This window comes from Sus scrofa, chromosome 4 (genome assembly GCF_000003025.6).
Source record: "Sus scrofa isolate TJ Tabasco breed Duroc chromosome 4, Sscrofa11.1, whole genome shotgun sequence".
Taxonomy (NCBI): domain Eukaryota; kingdom Metazoa; phylum Chordata; class Mammalia; order Artiodactyla; family Suidae; genus Sus; species Sus scrofa.
The window spans coordinates 94,954,133-94,981,258 of NC_010446.5; the positions used below are offsets into that span (position 1 = coordinate 94,954,133).

Here is a 27,126-nt window from a genome sequence, read left to right on the forward strand (position 1 = left end):
GCAGGATCTCATTGCTTATCCATTCCAAAGGCAATAGTTTGCATCTATTAAGAGAATATTAAAAAACTAAGGAAAATAAAACTGACTGAAAGTCAGTTTTATTATTATCACCATGCACCTGCTCTTCTAAATAGTCAGTGATAAACTCTTCCCCCACTAGGGCAGGATGCTCCTGGCCCCCTGCCCTTGGTATGCCCCTTCCTAGTGGTCCTTGGAACTGTCACTACCAGGTGGGGCCCGCATGGAGCCCTGGCCGAGGAAGCAGAGATGATTTGGAGGGTAAGGCATTTATGACTGCACTGGCAGCATGGCTTTGAGACCTTGGAGACCTCACGGGGAAGTGAGGGGAGAGTAGGAAGTGAGGAGATGTGGGCAGTGAAGGTGCCAGCTGTGAGCTCAGGCTGGGGAGGCATTGTCTAGGCCCTTTGCACGTGGTACGGAGAGGGTGTGTTCCATCTCCCTCAGGCCTGGCAGGAGGCCAGCACTGAGCCCCATGGGTTCCAGAAGGAAGCCCCCCAGCCAGGGCGGCTGGTGCCAGCTGGTGTGGGTGCTGTGCCATCCCCCGCTGTGGGACTGGGAGGCTGTTCCCCATCCTCCAAGGAGGGAAGGGAGGGGGAAGAAGAACCAGGGCTGCCTTGGGGTTTGGGGAGCTGGGAGGGACTTGGGGAAGGCGGGAGATGTGCTGGGATTCACATTTCGCCCCCGTGCAGAACAAGGATGTGCATAAGGATCAGAATGAGCACTCTTAGGGTTTAATGACCATGATTTACTAGGTTTCCATGGGAGGGGCCCATGTGGAAGGATTGTGGGTGGATCCCTGCCGACTGGGGAAGGCTCAGCTGATGTACAGGGGAGAAAAGCGTGTCCCTGGGGCTGGCTGAGGCACAGAGCCCCAGGGACAGTGTGCTATTAGGATTTGGCAGTGCTTGGCCCATCTTTGTGCACGAACCCCTTGCAAGCCTCCTGGCCAGGGAGCAGGAAGGCTCAACCCTCTTTTGGAACCAGGTACTTTCAGTCTCCACTGTATCCGAAGCAGATGTGAGTTAGTCCAGATGAACCTCAGTGGTCCTGCATGGTGGGGGCCCCTGCAGTGAAGACAGCAGAGACCTTTGGGACCTAGGGGCATACGAGTCCCTCTTCTGGATCTGCTGCTCAAAGCAGGTGCGTCTGGTTCCATTTGGAGCCCATTTGGAACCAGTGAGTGGGCTGATGTGTGGCTGCCTGGGTGCTTCTGGGGCTGAGCAGCCAAGCTACGCTTAGCCCATAGGCACTTCCTGGAAACTCATGGCACCATCACAGTATTGGCGGGGTGTTGAGGAGTTGGCAAGGTGTAATGTAGGAACGGCAAGCGGGTTTTTATCTGGGTGTCGACTCTGAACAATTGGTACCAGATGCCAGAAGGGCTGTGTTGAGAAGGATTCTGACGTGCAATCTGAGCTTGGTGGGCAGAGGACTGTGATTGATTCGTGATGTCTCTCCTGGGCAAGGAAGGGAGGAGGAGCGGCAAGGTATGTGCCATCCCTGGAAAGAAAGCCCATGTTTGATCTTAGGACAGTAACTTGTAACTCTCTGGGTCCCCATTTCCTCATCTCTAAGATGGGAGTAAAAAGGTTGCCCTTCCAGTCCAGGCTTACTGTGGAGACCGAGTCAGAAGAGTGGAGTAAAAGTACTTTGGAAAATATATACAAAAAAATGACAGGTGCAGAGTGGGGATTTTGTTGTTATGGAATCACCCAGGAGCCCCAAATGACCTAAGAATAGAAATGTCTGCAGTCACCACTTTCTTGGCCACACGGCGGGACCAGACCACGCCAGGGTCTGCACAAGAGCCATGGCTGATGGGACGGTGACCTGTACATGGCCTGGCACCCAGGCCTGTTAGACACTCTTGGCCAAGGTGTCAACAAAGTCTTTGGTCATGCGTCCCGTTGGAAGTCACTTCATTTCTCTGATGGAACGTCTCCCTAACTTAAGATTTAGAGACTGTTTTTGCAAAAATCTCTCCCCTTGACTCTTACACTCCATTAAAGATGGCAAAATTGCTTTATAAAGTCTGAAAGCCTGACAAGAGCACGTACTAATAACACATGAATTATGCAAATCTGTGTAGTCACTCAATTTGCATAATGGAGGGGCTGGAGGAGGGCTGGGGACGAGGAAGCGTGGGGGCGAGGGCGCCCACCCAGGACTGTGTATAATGGGGAACACTGGCTCTCTCTTCCTTCCCCAGCCTCTCCTGGTCCTGAGGGTGACTATACTTCAGCCTTCCCCTGCTGGCCCTGTGTCTATCCCTCCGCCGCCTGGCTGCTCGGCCATGCCTCCCCCTCACAGGGGTGTCACCGCGGCAGGGGCACATCGCCCTGTGCTCCCCTCTCATGTGGAACTGGCTTCATTAAATCTCACAGCAGCCCCTGCGTGTCCAGACGGCTTTCCCTGAGAAGTCCCCCGGGTCATTATTTCTCCAAACTGTTCCGTCTCTCCGAGATCGTGGACTTCGTTAAGTGCCGTCTGGAATTGTAACCATGGCCAAGTGCCTTTTTCTCCAGCTCCATGGGAAGTGAGGGTACGAAGGTGTCTGGAGGAGACAACTCACCTGACCTCCCTGGTTCCTGGTCATTGCTTTGAAGGGTTTGGGCCTCAGGCTGTAAAGTGGGCTCCATTGTCTGCTTTTCCCTCCCAGCCTCCCTGAACCTTTGCTAAGCTTAGGATCTGGGATTTGATGAGGGCTGAGGTTGGCACTGAGAGTACTTGTGGCCTGGCTTCAGTGGGTGCTACCTGGAAGCCTGGACAGCTGGGGGGCTCAGACTGAAGGTGTGTGTTTTCAGCTCTGGAAGTGGGAGGCCGGGGGGATAAGTCTCTGGATGGGGCAGCAGCTTGTTCTGGGGAAGGAGGACATCCTGCATGGTGCCTGAGGGAGCAGCCCTGGCTGGGAAGTGGGCAGGGGTATCTAGCTTCTGGATAGGCTGGGTAGCCTGTGAAGACTGCCAAGAAGCTGGGGTTCAGCTCCGTTCAATATACTTAGTAAGTGCCTAGCTCTGGGCCAGGGCTCGTGTTAGGTACTAGAACTATGCAGATAAAAAAGCATTTCTCGTGGCGTTCCCATTGTGGCTCAGTGGGTTCAGAACCCGACATAATATCTGTGAGGAAGCGGGTTTGATCCCTGGCTTTGCTCCATGGGTTAAGGGTCCAGTGTTGATGCAAGCTGCGGGATAGGTTGCAGATGAGGCTGGGATCCAGTGTTGCTGTGGCTGTGGCTGAGGCCAGCAGCTGTAGCTCCAATTTGACCCCCAGCCTGGGAACTTCACCTGTCAGAAGTTCCCTTGTGGTGCAGCAGGTTAAGGAATTGGTGTTGCTGCAGCCATGGTGCAGGCTGCAATTCTGGTGCTGATTTGATCCCTAGCCCAGGAACTTGGACATGCAGAGGGCATGGCAAAAAGAGAGAGAGAGAGAGAGAAAGAATTAAACAACAACAACAAAAAAGCGCCCTCGTAGCTCTTACTGAGCTCCTACCCTAGGTGCAGTCTCTGTGCTAAGCCCTTTTTACATGTGTCATCACATTTAATCTTTACAACAACTTGATGAAGTCACTGCTCTCATCTTCCCATTTTATAGATGAGTAAGTTGAGGCTTGGTCACAGGGCCGGTAAGTGGCAAAGTGAGGCTTGAGCCATGTCTTTTGATTCCAATGCCCATTCTCCTGACGACGGTGGCTTTGCTGCCTCTGGAGACTCTGACCCAGGCCCCTCGCCTTGAAGGGCTGTGGAAACAGAGGTGCAGGCACATGATGGATATGGTGAAGTACTGTAAGGGCAAGGAGAGAGGTTTGAGCCAGGAACAGAAGTGGCACAGAGTGTTTAGTTGTGTCAGGGAGGGCCAGGCAAGGCTGGGACAAGGGGTGGCCTCTGAATAAACCGCAGAGGGACAACCAGAGTCTGTCCGGTCCTTGGGTCGGTGGGCTGGGGCGGGGAGTAGGGGGCTTTCAGGTGAGTAGGGTGGCTCCAGGTGCTCTCAGGTTCTCCTGCCCTACTCCTAGAGCGGGACTGGGGGAGCGGGAGCTGACAGACTCAGGGGGGCCATGGCTGGGTCAGGCAAGAGGGCCAGATGTGGGGTGCTGCCAGGGGCTCCTCTGCCATATATTCAGCAGCCGGCCTGGGCTCCCTGGCCTGGCCTGACAGCCCTGAGAGTGGGGGGGGGTCTGTGGGTGCCCGAACTGTGTGTGGGCCTGCCTTGCAAGACACCTCGGCTTTTCCCACACCCAGTCACCCCCACCCCCCCAGGCCTGAGGATGGGGCCACTGTCAAGCCAGCCTGAGAATTCTTCGCACCCTGGAGCTTGGGGCTGAAGGACCCCATGTGGCACAGAGGAGGGGTCTGAGGTTCAGAGGGGAAGTAACTTCCCCAAGTCCAATAGCTGGTAAAGAAGCAGGTCAACCCCAGGTTTTCCAGTCTGAGCACCACTTGAGTCCACCTCCCTTCACCTGCTGGCTCCCCGGGGCTCCACCCATTCCAGGCTGTGTGCCCCTTTCAGCACCTGCACTCACACACCCACTCACGTATACCCTGCTGTGTTTCCCTCTCGCCCGGCCATCCACTTGGGATCCTCTTAGGCCGGGGTTTTGTTCTGGAGAGAATTTAAATGGAATTGTCAGATGAGGAAGGAGCAGAGCCTCCTAATTACATTACTCCCCCTCCGCCCCCTCCTGTGTCCCAGCTTCTGCCCCGGGGATGCTCTGACGGGGGAGTGGGGGTGGAGGGAGCACAGTAGCTGGTAGATCCGAGAGATTTTCTGCAGGAAGTTTGAAGTGAGGGGACTGCACGTGTTGGAATCACAGAGGGGTGAGCTGGAATCCTGACTCCATCTCTTCTAAGCGAAGGGACTTTAGGGGAGTGACAGTTTCTTTGAGTGGCCATTTCCTCATTAAGAAAATGGGGGTGGGTCACGAGAGCTACAGCGTTGCTAAACGTTGCCATTTGGAAATCACCTGGTGATCTCTGAAACGTGCTCACGTCTGGTTTCTAGCTTTTGACCCTCTGATCTCATTGGTCCAGGGCGCTGCTTGATGTTAGGAGTTTCAAAAACGCCCCAGGTGATCCTGAGCTGCAGAGTTGGGGGCCACTGTCATAGAGTTGGGGGGGGGACTGAAGGAGAGCCTGCAGCCACGTGGGGAAGATGCAATAAATGGAGGTGATTATTTTCCAATTCAGTTCCTTGCTTCTTAGCCCGTTTTTCGTGGGACTTGAAGGGTTTCATTTCTGTTCCACAGTGAGGTTGCCCTGAGTGGCTGTTAGTGGCCTATTTGCATTAGAAAAGCCCCCCCTCCCCAACCCATCACTCCCCTTCTCCTGGTCTCTGCAGCCCTAGGCCAGGGCTCTGTCTTCCTGACAGTCTTAGTCTTCCAGGAGCTCCTGAGTTGACCAGGAGGCCCAAGAGGGGAGCTGGAAGGAGCTGGGCTTTTTTTTTTTTTTTTTTTTTTTTTTTTGTCTTTTTGCCATTTCTGGCATATGGAGGTTCCCAGGCTAGGGGTCTAATTGGAGCTGTAGCCTCTGGCCTACACCAGAGTCACAGCAACTCTGGATCCTTAACCCACTGAGCGAGGCCAGGGATTGAACCCGCAACCTCATGGTTCCTAGTCGGATTCGTTAACCGATGCGCCACGACAGGAACTCCTGGAAGAAGCTGGGCTTGATGGCACATGACCAGGCCTCCAGGAGTCTCTTCCTGGTGGCTTGGGGGATGGAAGGCTGGTCCCCAGGCAGGCCTCTGGGAGACAGAGGCCCAAGATGCTGGCCTGTGGTCCCCTGAGTCTGGATAGGATGGTGGCTCGTAGAGGAGGGCGTAGGCGGGGACAGAGCGGGGCAGGGGCCTTTCCTGGATACCCCCAGACTCTGCTCCTTGGCTCTGTTGGAGGCTTCACGAACCTGGAACCCGATGTGGGGGCTTTGAAGGAAGACACACATTTCCCTGGATTCCTCAGCTGCTCTGACGGGAAGTTGTGCATCACCCGGCTGACAGGAAGGAAATGGCTCTGCGCTTTGGAGAGAATAGAGAATCCTGACAGGGGCTGAGGAAAAAGGTGTTTGCTGGTGGAAGCTGTTTGGTGCCGATATAGGGACTTTCTCCCCCTCAGGCGAGGGCTCCGTGTTTATGTTCCTTTGAATGACAGAGATTGAATTTAGCTAATGAGGAGCCAAGAGGGAAGTGAGAAGGGGTCCTGGGAGATTTCTGGAGGTGGAGAGCCTTCACAGGCTGTGCATCTTTCTGCATCTAATCGGAGTTGTTCTCACCCAGCTCTCTGCTTCGGGGAGAGCTGCAAGGCGGCGGAGCGTTTTGTGATCTTACGCGCCGATTTCTCCTCCGTCCACAAACCATACCTTGGCAGATGCTTTTGATTTCTATGTCTTTTTACCATCCGCAAAAAAACCACAGTGCATCTTTTAATAGCACAAGGCCTTTTGGATCGCTAACCAATTGGTCGCCAAATCCCATCCAAAGTGCACTCAGAAGAGACGCTTTTAATAAAATAGATTCCTCTTAAGCCAGGGTAAACCTGTGAAATTTGTACATTTCTTTGAGAGCATCTCGACAAATGTTACAATATTGAAATGGCCACCCAGTGACCTTTCAGGAAGTACTAGATAAATTGCAAGAGACAAATAGACAAACCAAAAAGAGGACAATTTCCAGTGCCTTTCCTGCCAGATCCTCAGGTTGGGTCTTAGAAATCCCTGGCTCCTCGTTCACCTCACCCTGCCCGCCGTCGCTCGCCCTGCCCAGGTCATTTGCGGCCCTTAGATTTGTGGCTCCTGGCCTCTCCTCCCGTGCCGTCTGTGTTTGCCTCTGCGCCCTATCATTCAAAATGCTTCCGCTGGTGGCCAGGGCCCCCGGAAATGCTCTCCGGTGTGGCCAGGGCTTGCTTTGGCAAGGCTCAGAGGCTCTGCTGGCCGGGTCTGTCCCCAGGCACTCGGCAGGGAGTCCGCAGCCTCGCCTAGGGAGAGCCATGCTGGGGTCCCAGCCCGGCCACCCTCTCTGTGGAGCAGTCTCCACAGCCGGGCCAGCCCTGGGTCACCTGCTCGTGGATCGTCCACTTTGTGGATCTCCCCACCCCCACCCCAGGTCAAGTCTCCACCGCTGGCATCTCTCCGAGTAGGGCACCTTCCTTCGCTACCAGTTGGTGGTGCTCAGGGGATGTAAACCAGGTGTAATGTGCTGTTCATACTTTGTGGAGGGAAAACAGAATCTGAACGGCAAATGGTCCATAAAGTCACATCACTTAGAGCCACCAAGGGGTCTTCTGGGGACTCACTGCTCCTTTGGGCTCTGGGATCCCCTCCCCCTGCAGGGCAGGTACCCGGCGACGTGTAACGGTGCTGGGGGTGGTGTCGCCCAGCTGCGCCCTGCTGCTCCAGGAGCTGCTAATTGCAGAGTCCTTGACGGCAGCGGCCACACGTCGATGTGCTTATTTCATGGAAAAGTGAACGCAGTGACCAGCCTAGCTGCTTTGCCGTCACTGTTCGGTGACCTGTGCTGGCATCAGCTGGAGGCGTGACGCGGGGCCCCTGGGTCTCAGGTGCCGCCTTCCCTGCTGAGGTAGCACCTCACAGGTTGTGATGAGACCCCACCCTCCTCCCACTGGGGGCTGGGGGGAGGAAGGGAGATCAGAGAGAAAATAGGGGGTTAATGAGTATTCTGTGTACTGCTGGCCCTTCTGTAGGTTAAGTAGCTTCTTGAGGAACACAAATAAGGCGCTATCAATGCTGCCCAGGGGTTCATTCACTCCTTAATTCGATAATTAATTCCACAAACATTAATGGAGTTTTTTCTCACATACCGGGCGCTATGCTAGGTGCTGGGGGTTAGGGAGAAACTGGAGGATGAAAAACACCTGCTTCCCACATGCAAGGAGCTCACAGCCTGGTGAACAGATACTTAATGCCCTCAGATTGTCTCCCAGAGAGGCCTGCTGTCCTATGGAGGCAGCACAGAGGGGGACGATGCTCGGAAGGTGGGACCGTGGGACCGGTGAGAGCAGAGTTGGGTCCTGAAGGCTGACTAGGAACGCGGTGGGCGTGAGAGGGAGGTCCCTCCTGGCCCAGCAAGTGTGGGCAAAGGCCCAGAGGTGAGAGCGCAGAGCCTTTTGGAGGATTGTAAATAAAGACCGAATATGGGGAGTTTCCTTCATGGCTCAGTGGTTAACGCACCCCACTAGGATCCATGAGGTTGTGTGTCCGATCCCTGGCCTCGCTCCGTGGTTTAAGGATTTGGTGTTGCCGTGGCTGTGGTGTAGGCCGGCAGCTGTAGTTCCGATGTGACCCCTAGCCTGGGAACTTCCATATGCCTTGGGTGTGGCCCTAAAAGGCAAAAAAAAAAAAAAAAAGAGACTGAATGTGACTGGACTCTGATCTGATGGAGCTGGAGAAGTCGGCAGGGGTCAGATCGTGCAGATGCTGTGCTCAAGGGATCCACCTCTATCTCAGAGGCCGTGGGGAGCCACAGAAGGGATTTAGGCAGAGGGGTGGCACAATTTGTGTGATTTTTAAAAAGATTTAGGTCTTTTTTTAAGTTAAAAAATTTTTATTACTGGAGTAGAGTTGCTGTACAGCGTTATATGTTACAGGTTTACAATAGAGTAATTTACAATTTCAAAGGTTTTACTCCATTTGCAGTTATTATAAAATATTAGCTATGTTCCCATTTGTAGCTTATTTATACATAAGCGTTTGTACCTCTAATGCCCTACCTCTATGTTGCCTCTCCTCCCTGGTAACTAGTTTTTCTCTGGATTGATGAGTCTACCTCTTTGCTGTTAGAGTCATTAGTTTGTTGTATTTTTTAGATTCCACACATAAGCTCAATCATACAATATTTGTCTGTCTTTCTTCTTCTTCTTCTTTTTTTTTTTTTTTTTCTTTTTGCTGTTTAGGGCCGCACTTGCTGCATATGGAGGTTCCCAGACTATGGGTCGAATGGGAGCTACAGCTGCTGGTCTCCACCACAACCACAGCAACACTGGATCCGAACCACATCTGCAACCTGTACCACAGCTCACGGCAACCCCGGATCCATAACCCAGGGAGCAAGGCCAGGGATTAAACCTGCACCCTCATAGATCCTAGTCGGGTTTGTTAACTGCTGAGCCACAAAGGGAACTCCTTATTTGACTTTCTTTGTCCGACTTATTTCACTTAGCCTAATACCCTCCAGGTCCATCCATGTTGCTGCAAATGGCAAAATTACATTCTCTTCTATGGCTGAGTAGCAGTCCACTGTATGTATATACCACATCTTCTTTACCCATTCATCTGTTGCTGGGCACCTAGGTTGTTTCCATATCTTGGCAATTATATAAAATGCTGCTCTGAACACTGGGGTGCATGTATCTTTTCAAATTCATGCTTTTTTTTTTTTTTTTTTTTTTGGTGGGGGATATACATCCAGGACTGGAATTTCTGGGTCATATGGCAGTTCTGTTTTTAGATTTTTAAAAAATCTCCATACTTGTTTCCACAGTGGCTGAACCAATTTACATTTCCATGAACAGTGTACAAGAATTCCCTTTTCCTCACATCCTCGCCGACATTTATTATTTGTGTGCTTTTGGATGATGGCCGTTCTGACTGGGGTGAGGTTATTGTAGTTTTGATTGGCATTTCCCTGATAATTAGTGATATTAAGTATCTTTTCAGGTTCCTGTTGGCCATTTGCATTTCCTTTTTGGAAAAAATGTCTATTCCATTTCTCGGGGGAAAAAGTTCTGCCTGTTTTTTAATTGTGTTGTTCATTTTTTTTGCTGTTGAGTTGTATGAGCTGTTTATATATGTTGGATATCAACCCCTTATTGGTAATATCATCTGCACACATTTTCTCCCATTCTGCACAATTTGTGTTTTATATTAACTGCTATGGCATCTATATGGTGTAGCAGAAGGCACCCTGGAGTAGAGAGTCTAGAGAGCTAGATCATTTCATTTCATTTCATTTTTTAATTTCATTTTTGCTTTTGGGGCTGCACCCATGGCATATGGAAGCTCCCAGGCTAGTGGTTGAATGGGAGCTGCAGCTTTTGGCCTACACTGAAGCTACAGCAATGCCAGATCCGAGCCGCATCTGTGACCTGCACCACAGCTCGAAGCAATGCCTGATCCCTGACCCACTGAGCAAAGCCAGGGATGAACCCACATCCTCATGGATACTAGGCAGGTTTGTAACCCATTGAGCCACAATGGGAACTCTGAGAGCCAGACTCTGATCTGGACCTAGCAGCTGATTGAGCTCAGCCAGGTCTAGGCCTCATTGTCATGGTTCGTAAGATGAGAAGATGCCAAGACCTATCCCAGCTCTGACATTTTCCACACCCACGACTACCTCTTTTTGTGGCGCCCACGCCCTTTGTTCTGTACTTGTCCATTCACCTCCGGCCGCCTGACCCACGTCTCCTGGCTGTCCCACCATGCTCAGCAGCTGGTGGCAGCTGGAGGGAGAGGGGTGACTTCTCCAGGAGGAATGTGCACTCCTGACCCCTGGGCTGCCTGGCCTTTTCCAGCCCTGCAGGAACAGCTCCCTGCACCCCCCAGCCCACCTGGCTCCCCATGGCTCCCAGTCCTGGGCCCAGCTGGGTTTCTTCAATGAAGCAATTCATTCTCCTGGGCACCCCCCCACCCCAGCCCCCATCCACCTGGCTCCAAGTGACAAGAGGCAGCTGATTTGGAGTCACCGCCCGGAAGCCAGGGACATCTGTGTGGAGAGATGTCAGTGCCTTTGGCCCGTGCAGTCTTTTTCCTTTGCTCTGACCCTCGTTTTTAAAGCTTAGCGGGAGCCCTCGCGTTAGCTCTTCCTGCCCTGCGCCCCCGACCCCCAGCCACTTCCGCAGGGGAATTGAAAACGCTGGGTGGAAAGACAGGTTTTCCTCCCAAGCATCGTTTGTGCTGCAGCCTTTGCAGGGTTGTCGCTCCTGGTCCTAGAACTTCTCCAGGATCAGGAGCTAGGAGGAGGGCTTGGCTGGGGTTTCTGTTTTCCTAGGTCTTTGATCATAGCTGTTATATTTAAAGGCTTAAACAATGGGTTCTAAACAAATAAATATCTGTTTAGTCAGTGGAATGAGGAAATGAAAGGTGACTCAGACTCCCCCCCCCCATTCTAAGTGCTATTTACTACCTGGATGATCAGATCTGTAATGGAGTCATTTTGCTTGATTCTTCTCTCTTTGGGAATTTGGCATGGTATTTCACTCATTTACTCACTCACTCATTCATTCATCAAGTATTTGAGTAGCTACTCCTATGTGCCATGCCCTCCCGTGTGAGGTAATGGGGACAGAGAGACAAGTAGGACCCAGACTGTGCCACATAGCTGCCCAGAGTCTGGGGTGACCACCCAGTGGGAGCCCAGGGGCTCCAGCACAATGAGTTTCATTCAGACCTATAAACTAGCTGACAGTTTTTTTTTTTTTTTTTTTTTGCTTTTTTAGGGCCGCACCCTTGGCATATGGAGGTTCCCAGGCTAGGGGCTGAATTGGAGCTACAGCTGCTGGGCTGCACCTCAGCCACGGCAACATTGGATTCGAGCTGTGTCTGTGACCTACACCACAGCTCACAGCAACACCGGATCCCTTAACTCACTGAGCGAGGCCAGGGATCAAACCCACATCCTCATAAATACTAGTTGGGTTTGTTACCACTGAGCCACAACAGGAACTCCCCTAAGCTGACAATCTTTTTTTTTTTTTTTTGGTCTTTTTGCCTTTTCTAGGGCCGCTCTTGTGGCATAGGGAGGTTCCCAGGCTAGGGGTCTAATCGGAGCTCTAGCTGCTGGCCTATGACACAGCCACAGCAACTAGGGATCCAAGCCACATCTGCGACCCACAGCACAGCTCATGGCAACGCCGGATCCTTAACCCACTGAGCAAGGGCAGGGATCGAACCCGCAAGCTCATGGTTCCTAGTTGGATTCGTTAACCACTGTGTCACGACGGGAACTCCTAAGCTGACAATCTTAAACCCTGTTCCCAGAAAACAGGGGCAATAGAAATAAGGCCAGAGGGAAGAAAGGGTGAGGAGAGTGAGATAAGAGCAGAAGAAAGAGTGAGAGATGGAAAAAAGAGCAAGAGTTGGAAGAAAGGAAGCAGTAAACTTTCCCATGAGAGAGACACTGCAGTAACCGCCCCCCGCCCCCGCCCAGTTCCTCACAGTGGCCCACGGCCACAGGCCACAAGAACCCATCGGAGGGAAGGCCCCCTTCCCTTGCAGCTTGGCCCTGGCAGGCTGGGTCACCAGCAGGGTGCTTCTTGTGTTGGAGAATGGCTCAGGTTGGCTGTGTTGGAAAATGAGACACATGAACACAGGGAGATCATGACCAGGCTCTTTAACTTCTGCAGAAGAGCACGGGTACTCAAAAAGCGCATGTGCAGGAGTTCCCGTCGTGGCACAGTGGTTAACGAATCTGACTAGGAACCATGAGGTTGCGGGTTCGATCCCTGCCCTTGCTCAGTGGGTTAACGATCCGGCGTTGCCGTGAGCTGTGGCGTAGGTCGCAGACGCGGCTTGGATCCCGCGTTGCTGTGGCTCTGGCATAGGCTGGCAGCTACAGCTCCGATTAGACCCCTAGCCTGGGAAACTCCATATGCCGCGGGAGCGGCCCAAGAAATAGCAAAAAGACAAAAAAACAAACAAACAAAAAAAAAACAAAAAAAACGCATGTGCAAAGAAGAAAAGACCCTCCCGATTTATCCCTAACGCAGCTGATGTACCTGTCCCCTTCCATGGGTCAGGTCAGGGCGCACATCTTCTCCGTTGGCTAATTTGATACATTGTTCCTGGGAGAAGAGGGAATGAGGAGGGGGTCGCAGGAGGGCGTTTCAGCCGAAATTCAGAGCAAAATGGAGTAACCAAGATTTCCTTTGATAGAAAAGACATGTGACTTTCCATACCTGCTTGATGCCTCAGTTCCCCACTCTGTAGAATGGGGGCTTTGGACTGTGGGGCTCAGAGGTCTTTGTACTGGTGTTGTGTGGCCAGTGCAGGGCACAGGAGACGTGGGGCAGGAGCCCAGGTAAAGGCCCTGGAAGTAGAAGGCAGTGAGGGTTCCTCCGGCTTCTCTTATCTCAATATTGAGACATCTGGGCCTGGGGGCTGGGCATCTGGGGCCTGGGGGAGTCCTGCCATTCCCTCGCTGGCAAGAGGTGCCTTCCGGCTCCTCTCCCTGTTAAATCGTGGAAAAAGGAAGGTTTGGGGTTTCCACCCCCATGTTTGTTTTTCTGATGTGGATATTTTCTTGGAGTTTCTTTTTTGCTTTCTGTCAGTAAGACGACTTGCATTGCTTGAGGTGCAGGGTGACTCTGACTCTGCCTGGCAGATACCTCATCTGATGCACTGGACTGACTTCCCGGCAGGCCTGCCTCCACCTCATGCCCTCGGATGTTGTCCCGTGTGCCTGGCCGTGGGGCCATGTCAGACTGCTGATGCCCAAAGGTCACATTCCAGAGAGCTCCTGTGCAGGTCACACTCACTGATGGCTAAAGAAAACAATGTTTTGGCAACACAATGTTAGAAGAATTGGGATTCCTAGCTGTGTGACCTGGGGTCATTGCTGAAATAGTCCGAGCCCCAGTTTTTCCATCTGCGAGATGGGAGTGGCTGTCTTTCTCCCGGGGACCAAATAGGAAACTTTAAGAAAGTGCTTCCCAAACTGGGAAGCCCTAAACTGTCAACCACGGCACAGTGATTCAGTAGAATCACTTCTCCATTGCTGCAGCCTTTTTGTGCTGAGTAATTCAAGCCACCAAGGGTTAAGGCAGCTAGGCACGTGACTGAGATTGTCCATAATTGATGGAATAAACTTGAAAGGAGTGACATATAATTGCAGTTAATCCGGGCCCTGTGACACTGCCCTGCTAAAAATTGTCTGCTAATAATTTCCTTGATATAGCAAAATGATGCCTGTCTATGAGCCTGGGAGCAGGGACCCTAGCAAAGCGTCTGCTAACAGCAGCACTGAGCCCCACTCCTCCCACTGGACGAGCTGGGTGTGGGAGCTGGGAGATGTGGGGACAGGAGGGCAGGGAGGGGCCCCCACTTCCCTCAGACCCTATGGCAGCAAATGCTACATATGTAAAGTGATCATGCAATTCTCTGTCTAAATGGGGACACTTTGGAGAGTATGATATTAAAATTACTATTCGTATTAATAATTACGCCAGACAGTAGGTATCAACTGGTCTTCCCAGAGCAAACCTGGATAGATGTGGTCATCCTGTTGGTGGATAGTTTTGAGCTTCTGGGAACCCTTAGGTGGTAGAACATTTTCACAGTCCTAATTTGTTCTTCATAACAACTCTGGAAGGAAGAAAGGATTTTTACTCCCCTTTGAAGGATGTTGGAGATGATGATGGAGCGAGCCAAACCAGTCCAGCTGTGCTATTTAGCCCGGCTTCCCATGTGGCTGACCCCACGCTTGTGGAGGACAGCTGGCCAAGACAAGGGGGCTCTGGGAGCCGAGGGAGAGACCCAGCAGCTCGGGCTTCAGAAAAGCAGCAGCAGGAGTTCCCATTATGGTTCAGCAGTAATGAACCCAATTATTATCCACGAGGACTGGGGTTCGATCCCTGGCCTTGCTCAGTGGGTTAAGGATCTGGTGTTGCCATGAGCTGTGGTGTAGGTCACAGACTCAGCTTGGATCCAGTGTTACTGTGGCTGTGGAGTAGGCCAGCAGCTGCAGCTCTGATTCGACCCCTAGTCTGGGAACTTCCATATGCCATGTGTGCGGCCCTTAAAAAAAAAAAAAAAAAAAAAAAAAAAAAAAAAAAAAAAAAAAGTGGCATCAAAGCGTGCCTCCCTACCCCTGGAGGGCACAGGGCACAGGTCCCACTATGGGCTTTGCCTGGGTCTTCTCCGGTCCTGAGCTGGGAATCAGAAACTCCTCCCTTTACTAATGTTGTGATCTCAGCTGCCTGTGGAATCCCTCTGTGCCTCAGTTTCCTCATTTGTCAAGTGTGCACAAAGACTCGTGTTGTAAGGATGGAGTGGGATCCTGTACGGAAGTGGGTAGACCCAGAGGCTGACATGTCATAGATCCTCAGGAAAGTTCGAAGCTGGAGAGAGTTCCCGGAAGCACTATCCTTTAGGGAACCAAGGGCATCCTTCAGCCTTGAAGCCGTTCTGACTTAAACGAAGGTGGGTGGCTGAGCTCCAGTCTTAGATCAGGGCCGCCTCAAGTTCTTGGAGGGAGGAAGGGGATGCGAGAAATACGTGGGGGAATTGAGAGATTTTGAAGTCCCCTAAGCCACGATGATCTGCTGCATGCAGTGAGTACAGCGTGCGTGCGTGCGTGCGTGGATGGGGGGGGTCGCTGCACCTGAGGAAGCTTCGCGCCCACGTTGGCTGGCAGCCGTGTGGCCTTTTAGACCCAAGGACAGGCTTGCTCGGACATGGGCAGAAGACGGGGCGCCTGTGGTGCCCCGTTGCCAGAATGGATGGCACCTCAGAGCCAAAGGTAGGCAGGTTGGCAACAGTTTGGTGCCCAAAGAGCTAATGAGTGAGGAAGAGCGAGTGATAAAAGCGCCAGATTCGGCGTATTCATAGCCCGTGTTTGGTCTCCATTACTTCTGTCTACATCGTCCATCACGTCCAAACAATTGAAAAGCCTGTGCCAAGCGGCTAGGAGTTAACAGCTCATGGCTGCACTGAATTTCTGAAAAACAGTATTTCCACTTCTTAGGCAGTTTTGAAATGCCAATTGTTCCCTGCCAGCTGGTTATTTTTCCAGACCATTTCCCTTTATTTATGTTTAAGCTTTGAGAGTTTTAAGCAAAAAGATGATGGGGAACCTGGACTCGGGCGATAATTATCTCTCCTGATTTGCCCTTGAATGAGCCATAGAAGAAACCTTCCTTCTCCAAACCTGAACTGAATACGTGCAGAGGGGTGGGAGGGGAATCAGACAGGGGCCCTGCCCCTTTCAGGTGAGTGCGGGCTGACGGGCAGGCAGAGAGGGGACCTGGGACAGGGATGGGGGAAAAACAGCAGCCCAGCCCTCAGAAGAGGGAGCGCAAGATTAACCCTTTCTGTTACTGGTGCGTAGTCTTGGGCAGGACAGAGCCCCTCTCTGGGCCCCAGTTTCCTCGCCTGGAAAGTGGGGGACTTGGAGCAGATGGCCTAGGAGGCCCCTTCCAGCTGAGTCTGTGCGTTCGGTGGCGGACTTGCTGTCTCACGTTTATTGGCAAGAAGGCAAGTGTGGAAATAGGAGGAGGGTGATGCTGGCCTCAGGCTGCTGCTCCGGGAAGCCTGGAAACGTGGCAGGGGAAACACAGGACAGGGCTGTTCCTTAGCCGGGAAGCTCCAGAACAGCCTTCGGAGCTGTCTGCGGAGCCTGCCAGGCGGTTGTTTTTCTCACCATATGTGATTTCTGGGCGTCTTAACATTTTCACTGGGCCCAAACATTGCCAGGCTCAGGGGTTGATTTTGCCCCTTGGGGGGGATGGAATGGGTTTGCCTCCGGGCACCAGGCTGGGCGTGGGCTGAGGATGGTGCCGTGGAATTCTCTGATGAGGTTGAAAGGTGCCGGGGAGATCATGGTGTCGCTTCTGACCCCGAAGCAGTTTCTGGTGCAGACAGAGGCAGGGGCTGGAGGATGAGAGGAGAGAAGAGGGTTACAGGAGGTGATGAGACTGAGAGATGAAGGGTGAGGGTTAGTCTATAGGCCTTGCTTTGCATCTTTAAAACCAACACATGCTTCTCTGTGGCTGTCAGGTGGTGAGAATTCTGATTTCAAATTCTATCCGTCTGGAGATGCAGTTACTCAGTTCATCACAAATGGTTGCCCACAGCTCCTGCAGAGACTCCGGGAGTCTGGTGTGTGTGTCCTGGGGCAGGGTGTGGGGAGAGAAGCCTGGCCTGGGCTGGTTCTGTTCCAGCCAGAAACCCAGTTTTCACACACTGACTTCTGCAGAGCAAAGTGATTGCCTGCTGTTTTATTGGTTTCGGGGGCCAGATAGGTTTTAATAAGAGAAAAGAAAACTACTTCAAAGCAATCCATCCAGAAAGCACAGTTATTTGCCCCCAATATTCTGGAACATTAAAAATAAAGGGAAGAAGGACGTTCTCGCTGTGGCACAGTGGGTTAGGAATCCGACCGAAGCAGCCCTGGTCACTGTGGAGGCATGGGTTCGACCCCCAGCCGGGTGAAGTGGGTTAAGGATCTGGTGTTGCTGCAGCTGTGGTGTAGGTCATAGCTGCAGCTTGGATGCAATCCTTGGCTGGGGAACTTCCACATGCCACGGGACAACCATAATAACCAACCAACCAACCAACGCCAAAACCAAACAAAGGGGAGGGGGGCTTCTGCAAGCTGGAGGAAATATGGGGACCATCGTCTTGGTGAGGGTGACAGTGGGTATTTGCAAGGGGACCCTCTCACGGTGATGGCAAAACCCAGCAGCCTTCTGGGAGGGCTCTGCCACACCTGGGCTGTGAAGAGAGGTTACGTGGCTCTCTCTAACTGGGGACCCGCCAGGCTGCCAGGATGCATGTTGGGACTGGGACAGGAGACCTTCCGCGTGTGCTTTCCCCGAGAGGAAGCTGGGGATTGGGACCTTCAGAATGAGATGCACGGGGACAGGTGTGCATTCATCCAAGCTGAGAGAAGGCTCTGCGGGCTCTTTTGCCACAAGGGTAATGTAATGGCCCACTGGCCAAGAGCACACACGTTCTACAAGTGGAGGAGGATGAAAGGGATCAGGAGCAGATTGTGTATTGGAGAAGGGAATGAAGTGGCGAGGCGAGATGTTTGGAGGTGACTTTTAGGATGAGGATCTAGGTTTTTGGAGAACAGATGCATTTAGAGTTGTTATATCTTCCTAAACAGGGGAGACAGTTGGGACAGGGGTACCTACCCTGGGAGCAGAGGCCCAGGGGCCCCCATATGCAGGTTTTAAGATTTGCTCAACACAGGCTGATGTTTGATGGGGGCTGAGCCAGCCTCACGTGGCCTCAGTGTCCTCGTGAGAATGAAGGGTGAGGACTAGCTGATCTTCAAGGGGTGCTTCTTCTCTCTTTTTATGGGGTTCACTTATTGAGAACTTTGGCGCGGGCGCCTATGATGCCAAAGTCAGAGTGAGGCTTCACAGAGGCATTTGTTTGTTTAGCTCTAGTGGGGGCTAAGCACCTGAGAAAGCTGAAGCTAGATCTGTGAAAAAGAGCCTTTCAACATGGAGATAGGGGGCCTTATGGGAAGTGAGTTCCCTGTCCCTGGAGGTAATCAAGTAGAGACTGGATGACCACATGGCAGGAATCTTAAGAGAGTCATGAACCATTTTAATGGCTTTTAAGTTTCCTTTTAACTCCCAGATTCTGGGGCTCCACTGTGTATGTATATGACTGCCTGTTCAACAGAGTCTCCTTAAGGCTATGATGGCACCCAGCCTTCTGGGCATCCTTCTGGTACTCCTAGAGCAGCAGGTCCCATCCCTGGCCTGCACATCAGAATCACTGAAATCCTATCTAGAATATCAGTTCCCAGGCCTCATCTGCATGTGCAGAGGTTAGATTTAATTGTTCTGAGGTGGGGTCAAGGTCCCTCAGTTCTAGAATGGCCTGGGCTGTTGGTACCTGGCAGGCTTCCTTCCCACCCCCATACTCCCTGATGGGGTGGGGAGATTCTCCCCCGCTCCCCGCCTTGCCCGGGTTTCATTCTGTCTTGGTATATAGAGCTCAAAAGTTTGATGCTTCCACATTTGTTCACCCAGCAAACATTTGTTAAGTGATTCCTTCATGCTGGAAGAGTCTTTAGTGGGCCAGCGCTTGGCTACCTTAGGAGCAGCAAGCCCCAAACTGCCTTTAGAAGGACCTCCTCGTGTGCATTTCTACCTTCCACACTTAGCACAGTGCCTGGCACATGGCAAGCATGTAATCAAAAAATCTGATTGAATTGCATGGAATCTTTGCCAGCGTTGAAAGTGGGGCAGGGAAATAAATTACAAGCAGGCAGGCAGTGGAGAATTCATGATATGCCAGTTCCCCTCTGCTCAGACCTTGTAAAGGCAACCATCTCCTTAATTGGAATTATGTGTGTGGCCTTAGGGGTGACCCATGTGACTTGATATTTTGGAAGCATGGTCCCCAGATGACCTTTTTTCCTTCCTTGGGGCATGGCACAGAGGGAGAGCTGAGGCCTGGGGGGGATGATTTCCTCTTAATTGGTGTCCTGGTCATCATGCTGGCTTCACTAACCATTACCAGGTCACCCTCTGCTCAGACCTGAATGCCCTTGTATTAGCTGCATGATGTCCCTCAGCCATCAGGTTCCATCTCCTTCTGGGAGTGACAAAGTGGAGGGCCACAGAGAAATGCCCCAGGCCAGCTTGACCTGATGAGTTTTATTTTGAGACCATTGGCACCCCTCTTTCCACAAGCATCTCCGGCCTGCCTTCCGCACACCCGCCCCGCTCTGGGCTGCACTCCCAGTGATGACGCAGACCCCCAGCCTTGACCTCAGGCTGCTCATGGTCTGTCACGCTAGTAAGTGACTGAGGTTTAATGGGGTCGCCTCAGAGGGCGGGTGAGATGGGGTATCAGCCCCGCCCAGGAAGGCTGGATGTGGAAGAGTGACGTGCCAATGACAAGCCTCCCATGTGTCATGAGACCCTGGGGGGGAGAGCACAGACCTTTGGGTCTGACTTCTGTCCAGGCTGGAATCTGACCTCTACTTCATCCTCGCTCGAGGACCGTGGGCAAGTGATGAAGCTCCCTGGGCCTCCCATGGGGTTGCTCTGAGGATCCAAAGCAGTTACTACGTGCCTGGCCATGGGAAGCGGACAGCAGGTGTTGGCTGCTATTTATCCTGCCCCTTTGGTTGTCCGGTATTTGGAAGTTCAGGAAGGAAGTGGCTACCTGCCTGATGCATCTCCACATTTTCTTCTTTCATTCAAATGTTCATCACTCAGCTATTGTTTTTTGACCCACTACTTTGTGCTGGACAACGTCCGAGGTGCCAGGATGCAGAGGTGGACAAATGAGATTGAAAAATTTTGACCTTTTGGGGCTTCCGTCTTGGCGGTGAGAAAGAGCCGGGACCTGGTCAGGAAAGGCGCTCACTGACACCTCACCTGAGCTAATCTGAGCTCAGGCATGGGGACAGGTGCCTAAAGCTTGGACTCCAGTACCCAGGCCTTATGCTCAGCTCTGGTGGCCGTTGAGTGGGAGGACGTCTCGTCCTCTCCTCGTCTGCACAGCCTGCGTGGAGAGGCTGCATCCTCAGCAAACAGCATCTCTGGGGAGAGGGCGCTCCCTTTGACCTTGCGTTAGTTTGGACTCCTCACTTCACACTGACGATGTAGGGTCAGGCTTGGGTTCTTGGGTTCAGCTGTCTCTCTAGAGTCACCTCCTCTGGTCCTTGATACTTCTTGATCATTCAGGGAGACCCTTGCAAGTCTTGTCTCTCAGCCTGGGCTTCCTGCCCATTTCTTTTCTTTTCTTTCTTCTTCTTTTTTTTTTTTTTTTTGCTTTTTAGGGCTGCACCCACAGCATGTGGAAGTTCCCAGCCTAGGGGTCCAATTGAAGCTACAGCTGCCAGCCTACACCACAGCCACAGCAACGCCAGATCCTTAACCCAGTGAGTGGGGCCAGGGATCGAACCTGTGTCCTCCTGGATCCTAGTCAGATTTGTTAACTGCTGAGCCACGAAGGGAACTCCCTTCCTGCCCATTTCTTCCAGGCTTTTCTTTCACCTGCCAGGTGGGATTCAGGCTCAGCAGACTTCGGGGGGAAGGGGTGGGGGAATCCCTGGCATTTTGCATGTACCCAGCACAGGGCCTGGGCAGAGTTAAGTGCTCAGTAAATATTTATAGTGTGAATGGATAAGGGAATGAATGTTTGGCCCACGCAGCCGCCAAAGCTGACTTTCTGAGGTGGCTGGTGGAGCATCTTTGTACATCGCTGCAACCCTAAAATGCTGGTATCGAGGTGTGTTCAGCAGCTCCTCACTGAGAACCAGCTGAGTTTACCTGCACTGACATTGCGCAGCAAGAGAAAGGATGTTTGGTTATAAGAGAATGTGGGCTTTTCTTTGTGTGAAAAAAGAAGAGATTTTTTCATATGCATTATTTTCCTTTGTCTCTAATCCCTGTGGGAGCCGGTTCTATCAGACCCAGCTTGCCCAGGAGGTTCAGTGACAGGTCCAGTGTCACCCAGCTAGTGAGCAGCAAAAATATGACTTGAATTCTGGCCTTTTGTTTTCAAATCTCATCTTATTCAGAAAGAGACAATGGTAATTTTCTTTCTTAACCATCTTGTTCCATTTGAGGAGAAGTTGATATGAGTGAGTTTGGTTGCTATTTCACACTTAAAATTTCATCATGTATAGAAATGTTTGGGAACAGGAAAAAAAAAAAAAAAAAAGAAATGTTGGGAGCGTCCCTACAACCAGTGTGTGTGTGTGTCATGGCCAGTGTGTGCCCAGTGCCATTGGCCATTTGGCTTCAGGGACCATTTGGCCCAAGAGTCTCATTTTACTGGTGGGTATTGGGGCCTAGAAGAATGAGGCAACTTGTCCAAACCCAGATATTTACCCTGGAGGAGGCCAAAAACCCCTGGGTCCTCTGAAGCCAAGTCCAGGGTCCAGCTCCAGAGACCTCTTGGTTATGGAGCATCCTGGGTTCTTGGGATGTCTCCCTTCTCAGGTCTCTTGGAGATGCAGGTGCCCTCTGAGGCCTCCAGGATCCACCCTCCCATCCTCTTGTGACAGCCTTGCCTGTTTCCCGTCTTCTCAAGTTGGACACCAAGGATGCAGAGGGTCTGAGTGATTCCCCTCTGGACTGTGAATGACCAAAGTAGGATTCTGGTCAGAGCCAGGCTGGGCAGTCACTCTGAGGATGGCAGGAAAGCCAAGGATGTCCTCAAATCAGGCAGCTCACCCTGGGATGATGAGCCTGAACTTGGAGATGAGCATGAGAACAGAAGATGCAGAGGGCGGATGGATGAGAACGAAAGATCATGAGAAAGAGGCAGGGTGAGGGCAGAGGAAGGAGGAAGGCAAGGGCTTTGGCGCTGGTGTGAAAGCACCATATTGAAGAAAGAAACTGTGTCTCTGCAGAGAACAGTAACCGTGAATGCAGCCTTCCTGGCCAGTGGGTGAGGAGCTGGTTTTAATTTGCATAGCGTTCATTAGCCAGAGTGTCTAATGAGGACAACCATGAGAGAGCCACAGTATCAAGCTGATGCTGAATGTCCATCCATTTTGGAGCCTCTCCATGAAATTGAAGGATAAGTTGCCCTTATTAAACAGAAAAGATTTCTAAATCAATTATTGCCCAGATCGAATGCACAAAACGTAAATCTTAATTCAGTAAATACAGACTTTAGATGGTATCACCTTTTCCTCTTGGGGGGTTCCAGCCAGTGACAAAGATCGTGAATGAATCACATATGTGTACACACACACACACACAGACACACACACACACACACTTTGGGGAAGGTACCTGTACATGTCATCTGGATAATTTCACTTCCATTCAGAGCCCCTCTAAGACTCTGCTTGCAAGTATAGTTTTCTCTTATTTTCAAATGTTGCAAATAATAAAACACATTTAGAACTTCAAAGTCACTGGGAAGATCTACTGTAATCATTACAATTCTGGCTTGTCTTTGGAAGCTCCAAGGCAGGCCGGGAGAATTTATATGGCTGGCTTAGAAGCCAGGAACACACTCCATCATATGCTGCATAGCCTTGGGGGAGGAAGGGCTGGAGCAGATCTGAGCAGCCTCACTGCTGAAACTGGAGGCTGGAAGGGCCTCTCCAGAAGGGCTAGTGGGGGTGGTGGTGCACAGTCAGGGCCCGGAACCCAGAGGCACAGGGATTAGGAGTCAGATCTGGCTTCTTCAATCCTGACTTGGCTATTTTTTTGTTGGCCATGTCCTTGGACAAATTAGGGGACTTCTCAGACCCTCAGTTTCCTCCTCTATAAAAGTGGCTTGACAATGCACCTCTTGCTCAGTAGGCCCCGACCGTGGTGCTTTGTAACAGATTGTTGTCATCAGTGAGATGTCACAGATTTGTGAAGGGCTGGCTCGTGGCTTGGAGCAGGGATCACATGGATGGGGGCATCTTCAGGAATGTGGTTCACCCTTCTTTCTTTCTGCCAAAAATCCCCTCTGTCCGCCAACGCCCCTCCCCCCCCCGCCACTCCCCCGATGGTTGTAACCAGCTTCGACTAGGATGACACGAACTTTCTCACGTGGGAGCCTAGTTCATTTTGAAGGCAGTGGGAGAAGCTTTATGTATGGGAACATCTGATAAATTGCTAAAATCTGAGCTAGTGGTTTGAGCTTGGACAAGTCACGTTCTCTCTCTGATCCTCAGTTTCTTCATCAGTAAAAGGGAGATATTATGACTTCATCTGTAGGGTGAGGGTATGAAATGAGTTGTGTGGAAGGTGTAGTCTGGGACCTGGTGTGCAGTCAGTACTTAATAAATGTCAGGTAAAAATAAAAGTACTATTGTTAAGTAGTTTCAGGAAGCACTTATTAAGCACCTGTTGCACTCAGAGCATCAGAGGTAATACAGTTGAGTACTCTTACACTTTATAGACTAACACTATACTTTCAGTCTTTTTTAATACTAAAAATAAAAAATTTAAAAATAATTGGAAATATACTCTCTCTATGTATAGTTTTGGGAGACTGAGTTTTTCGTTTGTTATTATATCATGAAACTTTCCTTCCTTTTTCAAATATTCTCTATAGAAGTGGCTTTAAGTGGCTACATAGTGTTCCAGCAGTGGCTGTTCTCAAATTTACTTACCCACTCTTAATATTTTGGGGCATTCAGGCATAAATGACTTTAGAAAACACCTTTCATCTGTTAGGATAGAATTCTTAAGCATTCCTGAGTATTAAGGATTATGCTCTCTTGTTGAAGAGTTCTGAGTTGCATGGGAGGAGGTTGACCAGTTGACCACAGGACTCCCTCCCAGCTCATTGTGTTCCTTTTGGTCCTTAAATGGGAGTGAGTAGGGGCTGAGCAGGTGTGTGTGCATCCATACATGTAGGTATGGCAGCTGATTAGCCAGCCCTGAGTCTCTGCCATCACCCAAAGCACCATATCCATTTCAAGCTTCACTGGAGTTCAGACAGCAAAGAACAAAATGATAATTCAACATTTTAACCAATAGAAAACATGTCTAGTCCAGCCAGACTTCTTTGACATATTTTCCAGCTATTAAAATTGGTTGATGGTTTAGTTTTTATTGACATGTGATAGAGAATGCAAGGAAATCTGTAAAACAGCAGGCATTCCCGCTGATCCTGTGCACGCTCTTCTCCCCATGGTTCTGGAGCTGGCCAATGAGGTTTGCACCAGCCAAAACCAAGGAGCAGGCGGGAGCTGCCTCTTATGTAAAGGCTTTGAGTTTTAGAACAAAAGGAAGAGGCTCAAAGGACAGGAGACAGCATCTGGTCTCTTTCCCTTCACCTCTTCCTCTAAAACTAATGGAAATACACTTGGATTCTGATTTCAGTTAATTTTGGCCCCAAGAAATAAATTAGAGGTTGAAATGTGCAGCTGATCCCAAACCCTTCCCTGGGGAGGCGTGATGCTCCCCAGATGCCTTCAGACCCCTTTGAGAAGAAAGTTATGGTTGTTTCTGGCTTGAACACATCGTGAGCTGTCCTCAGTTGATTCCATTAGGGAGGGAGTCATGTCCTAAAAGTCTGACTGTCCCTGAATTCACCACCTGCTCTCTTCAGCCCTGCTAGGTCTTGTGGTATCAAGTAGCACTTACAAAGACTGGAACTTACAAAGACTGGAACTTACAAAGCCTGGAACTTACAAAGACTGGAACCTTCCAGAGGGCTGGAACTATGTTCTTTTTTCCTTTGGGCCCTGCAATTGGAGCAGCACAGTGCCAGTCCTCCTGCCTCCCCTCCACCAGCCCCAGGCACCTCCGTGCATGTGTGCTGAGTAAATGACTGCAGGCTGCTCTTCAATAAACTATAGAACATGCAAGAGGCCAAATGCAAAGTGGCTTATGTTTAAAGCATCATCTGGACAGAGCAGATTGAGAGCATGGATTTGGGCATCTAGAGGTCCTGGGTTCAAGCCCAAGCCCTCCGCATACTCTAGTGGCTGCTGTATTGGACACCACCACCTAACGCGAAGAGCTCAGCCACCTCTCCCTCTGTCTCTAAAAGCTTCCTTTCCTGGCCAATGATGGCTTCCTCTCTAGCTCTACTGGAGGTTTCACTTGATAATTAATCATATCCTTCTTTTGACATACCTTCCACTATTGTCTTAAGCTGTCCTTTGGGTGTGGAAATGGACACTTCTCCCATTTTTACTGTTTCCCATGGGAGCATGGGCCTCCTGGCTTGTGGGCAGTGCTCTGGGCTGGAAGTCAGAGGCCCTGGTATTGAACATGGCACAAGCCACTCCCCACCCTGAGCCTCTGCCTGTAACATCCATAAAGGTTGGGAGAGGCCAAGGCTGTCGAGAGGATGGATGAGAATAAGATGCGAAACCACCTTTCGAACTGTAAGGTGCTTTATGGACATCAGGCATTTTATAATTTGCAGCACAGAGGGCTGTTCATCGTGTGGCCTGCCTCTCTTAGGACGTGTGGGGTGGCAACACAGTGCTTGGAAAGGGGCTGCCCGGCGCTCTGCTACCTGTGCTCTGGGCTGTGTTTCCGCTTTCCCCTGGGACTGGAAGCCACCCCTACCCCTAACTTCCACTTGCCCAGGAGGGCAGCAGCCCTGTAGAGGATGTGGAGTAACTGATGGTAGCCACCCTCACAGGGCCTGCACGGGGCTAGGTGCTTTACAGAGACAAATCCCTTTATCCTTCACAGCAGCCTCCTGTGGTTGGATCTGACGCCTGAGGCAACTGAGCACAGAGAGATGGACTCGGTAGCCTGAGGTTACGTGGCTCATAAGCAAAGGTGTCAGGGTTTGGATCCAGTGGGCTGGCCCTAGAGCTCTTGGTGCTGGTTAGCTCCTAAGCTGCCCCAGAGCTGGAGGACTGCAGTGAAGCTCAGATGGCCCACCCTGCCTCCCCCAGCTCTCTGCTCCTGTGTTGGCCCCCTTCTCTCTCCGGTAGCTCCAGGGCCACCCTTGCTTCCCTCCCCACCCTTGGCCTAAAACAGGGGATAAGAGCCGCTGCCAGGACATCTAATTCATTCCTGAAAGAACTCTGCATTGTCAGAGATGGAAGGGACCTTGGGAATCCTCTGGTTCAGGCTTGTTAAGAGAAAAGAGAGGCCCAAGCTGGCACAGTCTTGATGCCCACACCCTATAATAGCAGCGCAGAAAAGAATTATGGTCATATGACTGATGAGTACGGAGGCAAAAATTCTAAACAACACATCAGCAAACTGAATCTAGCCATGTATAACAAACATAATACATCATGCCGAAGCAGGTTCATCCCAGGAATGCAAATATGATTAAACCCTAGAAAAGCGGCTCGGAGGGCAGCCACTGAGACAGAGCCGCCGGGGCTGGGGGGCGGCGGGGGGGGGGGGCAAGGCGCTTCCGAGGCAGGCTACCTTTGTGCCGGATCCCCACTCCCGGGAGGTGACCTTCTTCCCCTTTGCCTTCACCGCCCCGCCCCCACCCGCACTCCATACACAGCCTCCGAGTCAAATGAGCCGCCCAGCCCGGATTTCCCTAATCCTCTCTTTCTGTTCCTCCTGCAGGATTCCATGTTTTCGTTGGCCCTGAAATGCCTTATCAGTCTGTCCACCATCATCCTTTTGGGTTTGATCATCGCCTATCACACACGTGAAGTCCAGGTAGGTGCCCTCGCCCTCACCCCTTCAGGCAGCGGCGGGTCCTCCGCTCCAGGCTGAGCCCATCCCCACCCCAAAACCCACCCCTCAGGGGCTACCTGGTAATTTCCTGAGATGGTGTCTGAGATGCATCTGAGCGTATGGCTCTTCTCTCTCGGTTTGGTCCCTCACAGGAGAAGGAACTGCGAGGCCACCCTGTGGCTTTAGAACAACTGGGACCTTATCTTCCAGTGGGGATCCCAGAGGCAAAGGGGCTTTGTGATTTGGGGGGCAGTCCTGCTCAGAATCTTTTCCATACCATTGCGCTGTGAGAGCCCTTTATGACTTGCTTTGCCCTTTCTATCTCTTGCTGGATC

General features: G+C 51.4%; 1 protein-coding gene across 6 annotated transcripts in view; it reads left to right on the top strand.

Moving 5' to 3' along the window:
- Positions 1–27,126, top strand: part of KCNN3 (potassium calcium-activated channel subfamily N member 3) — a 199,215-nt gene that overhangs the window by 40,502 nt on the left and 131,587 nt on the right. For all 6 annotated transcript variants that reach the window (XM_021088692.1, XM_021088691.1, XM_021088689.1 and 3 more), the window contains 1 exon segment: positions 26,678–26,773. In XM_021088692.1, coding sequence (XP_020944351.1) covers positions 26,684–26,773 — 90 coding nt within the window. In that variant the 5' untranslated portion in view covers positions 26,678–26,683.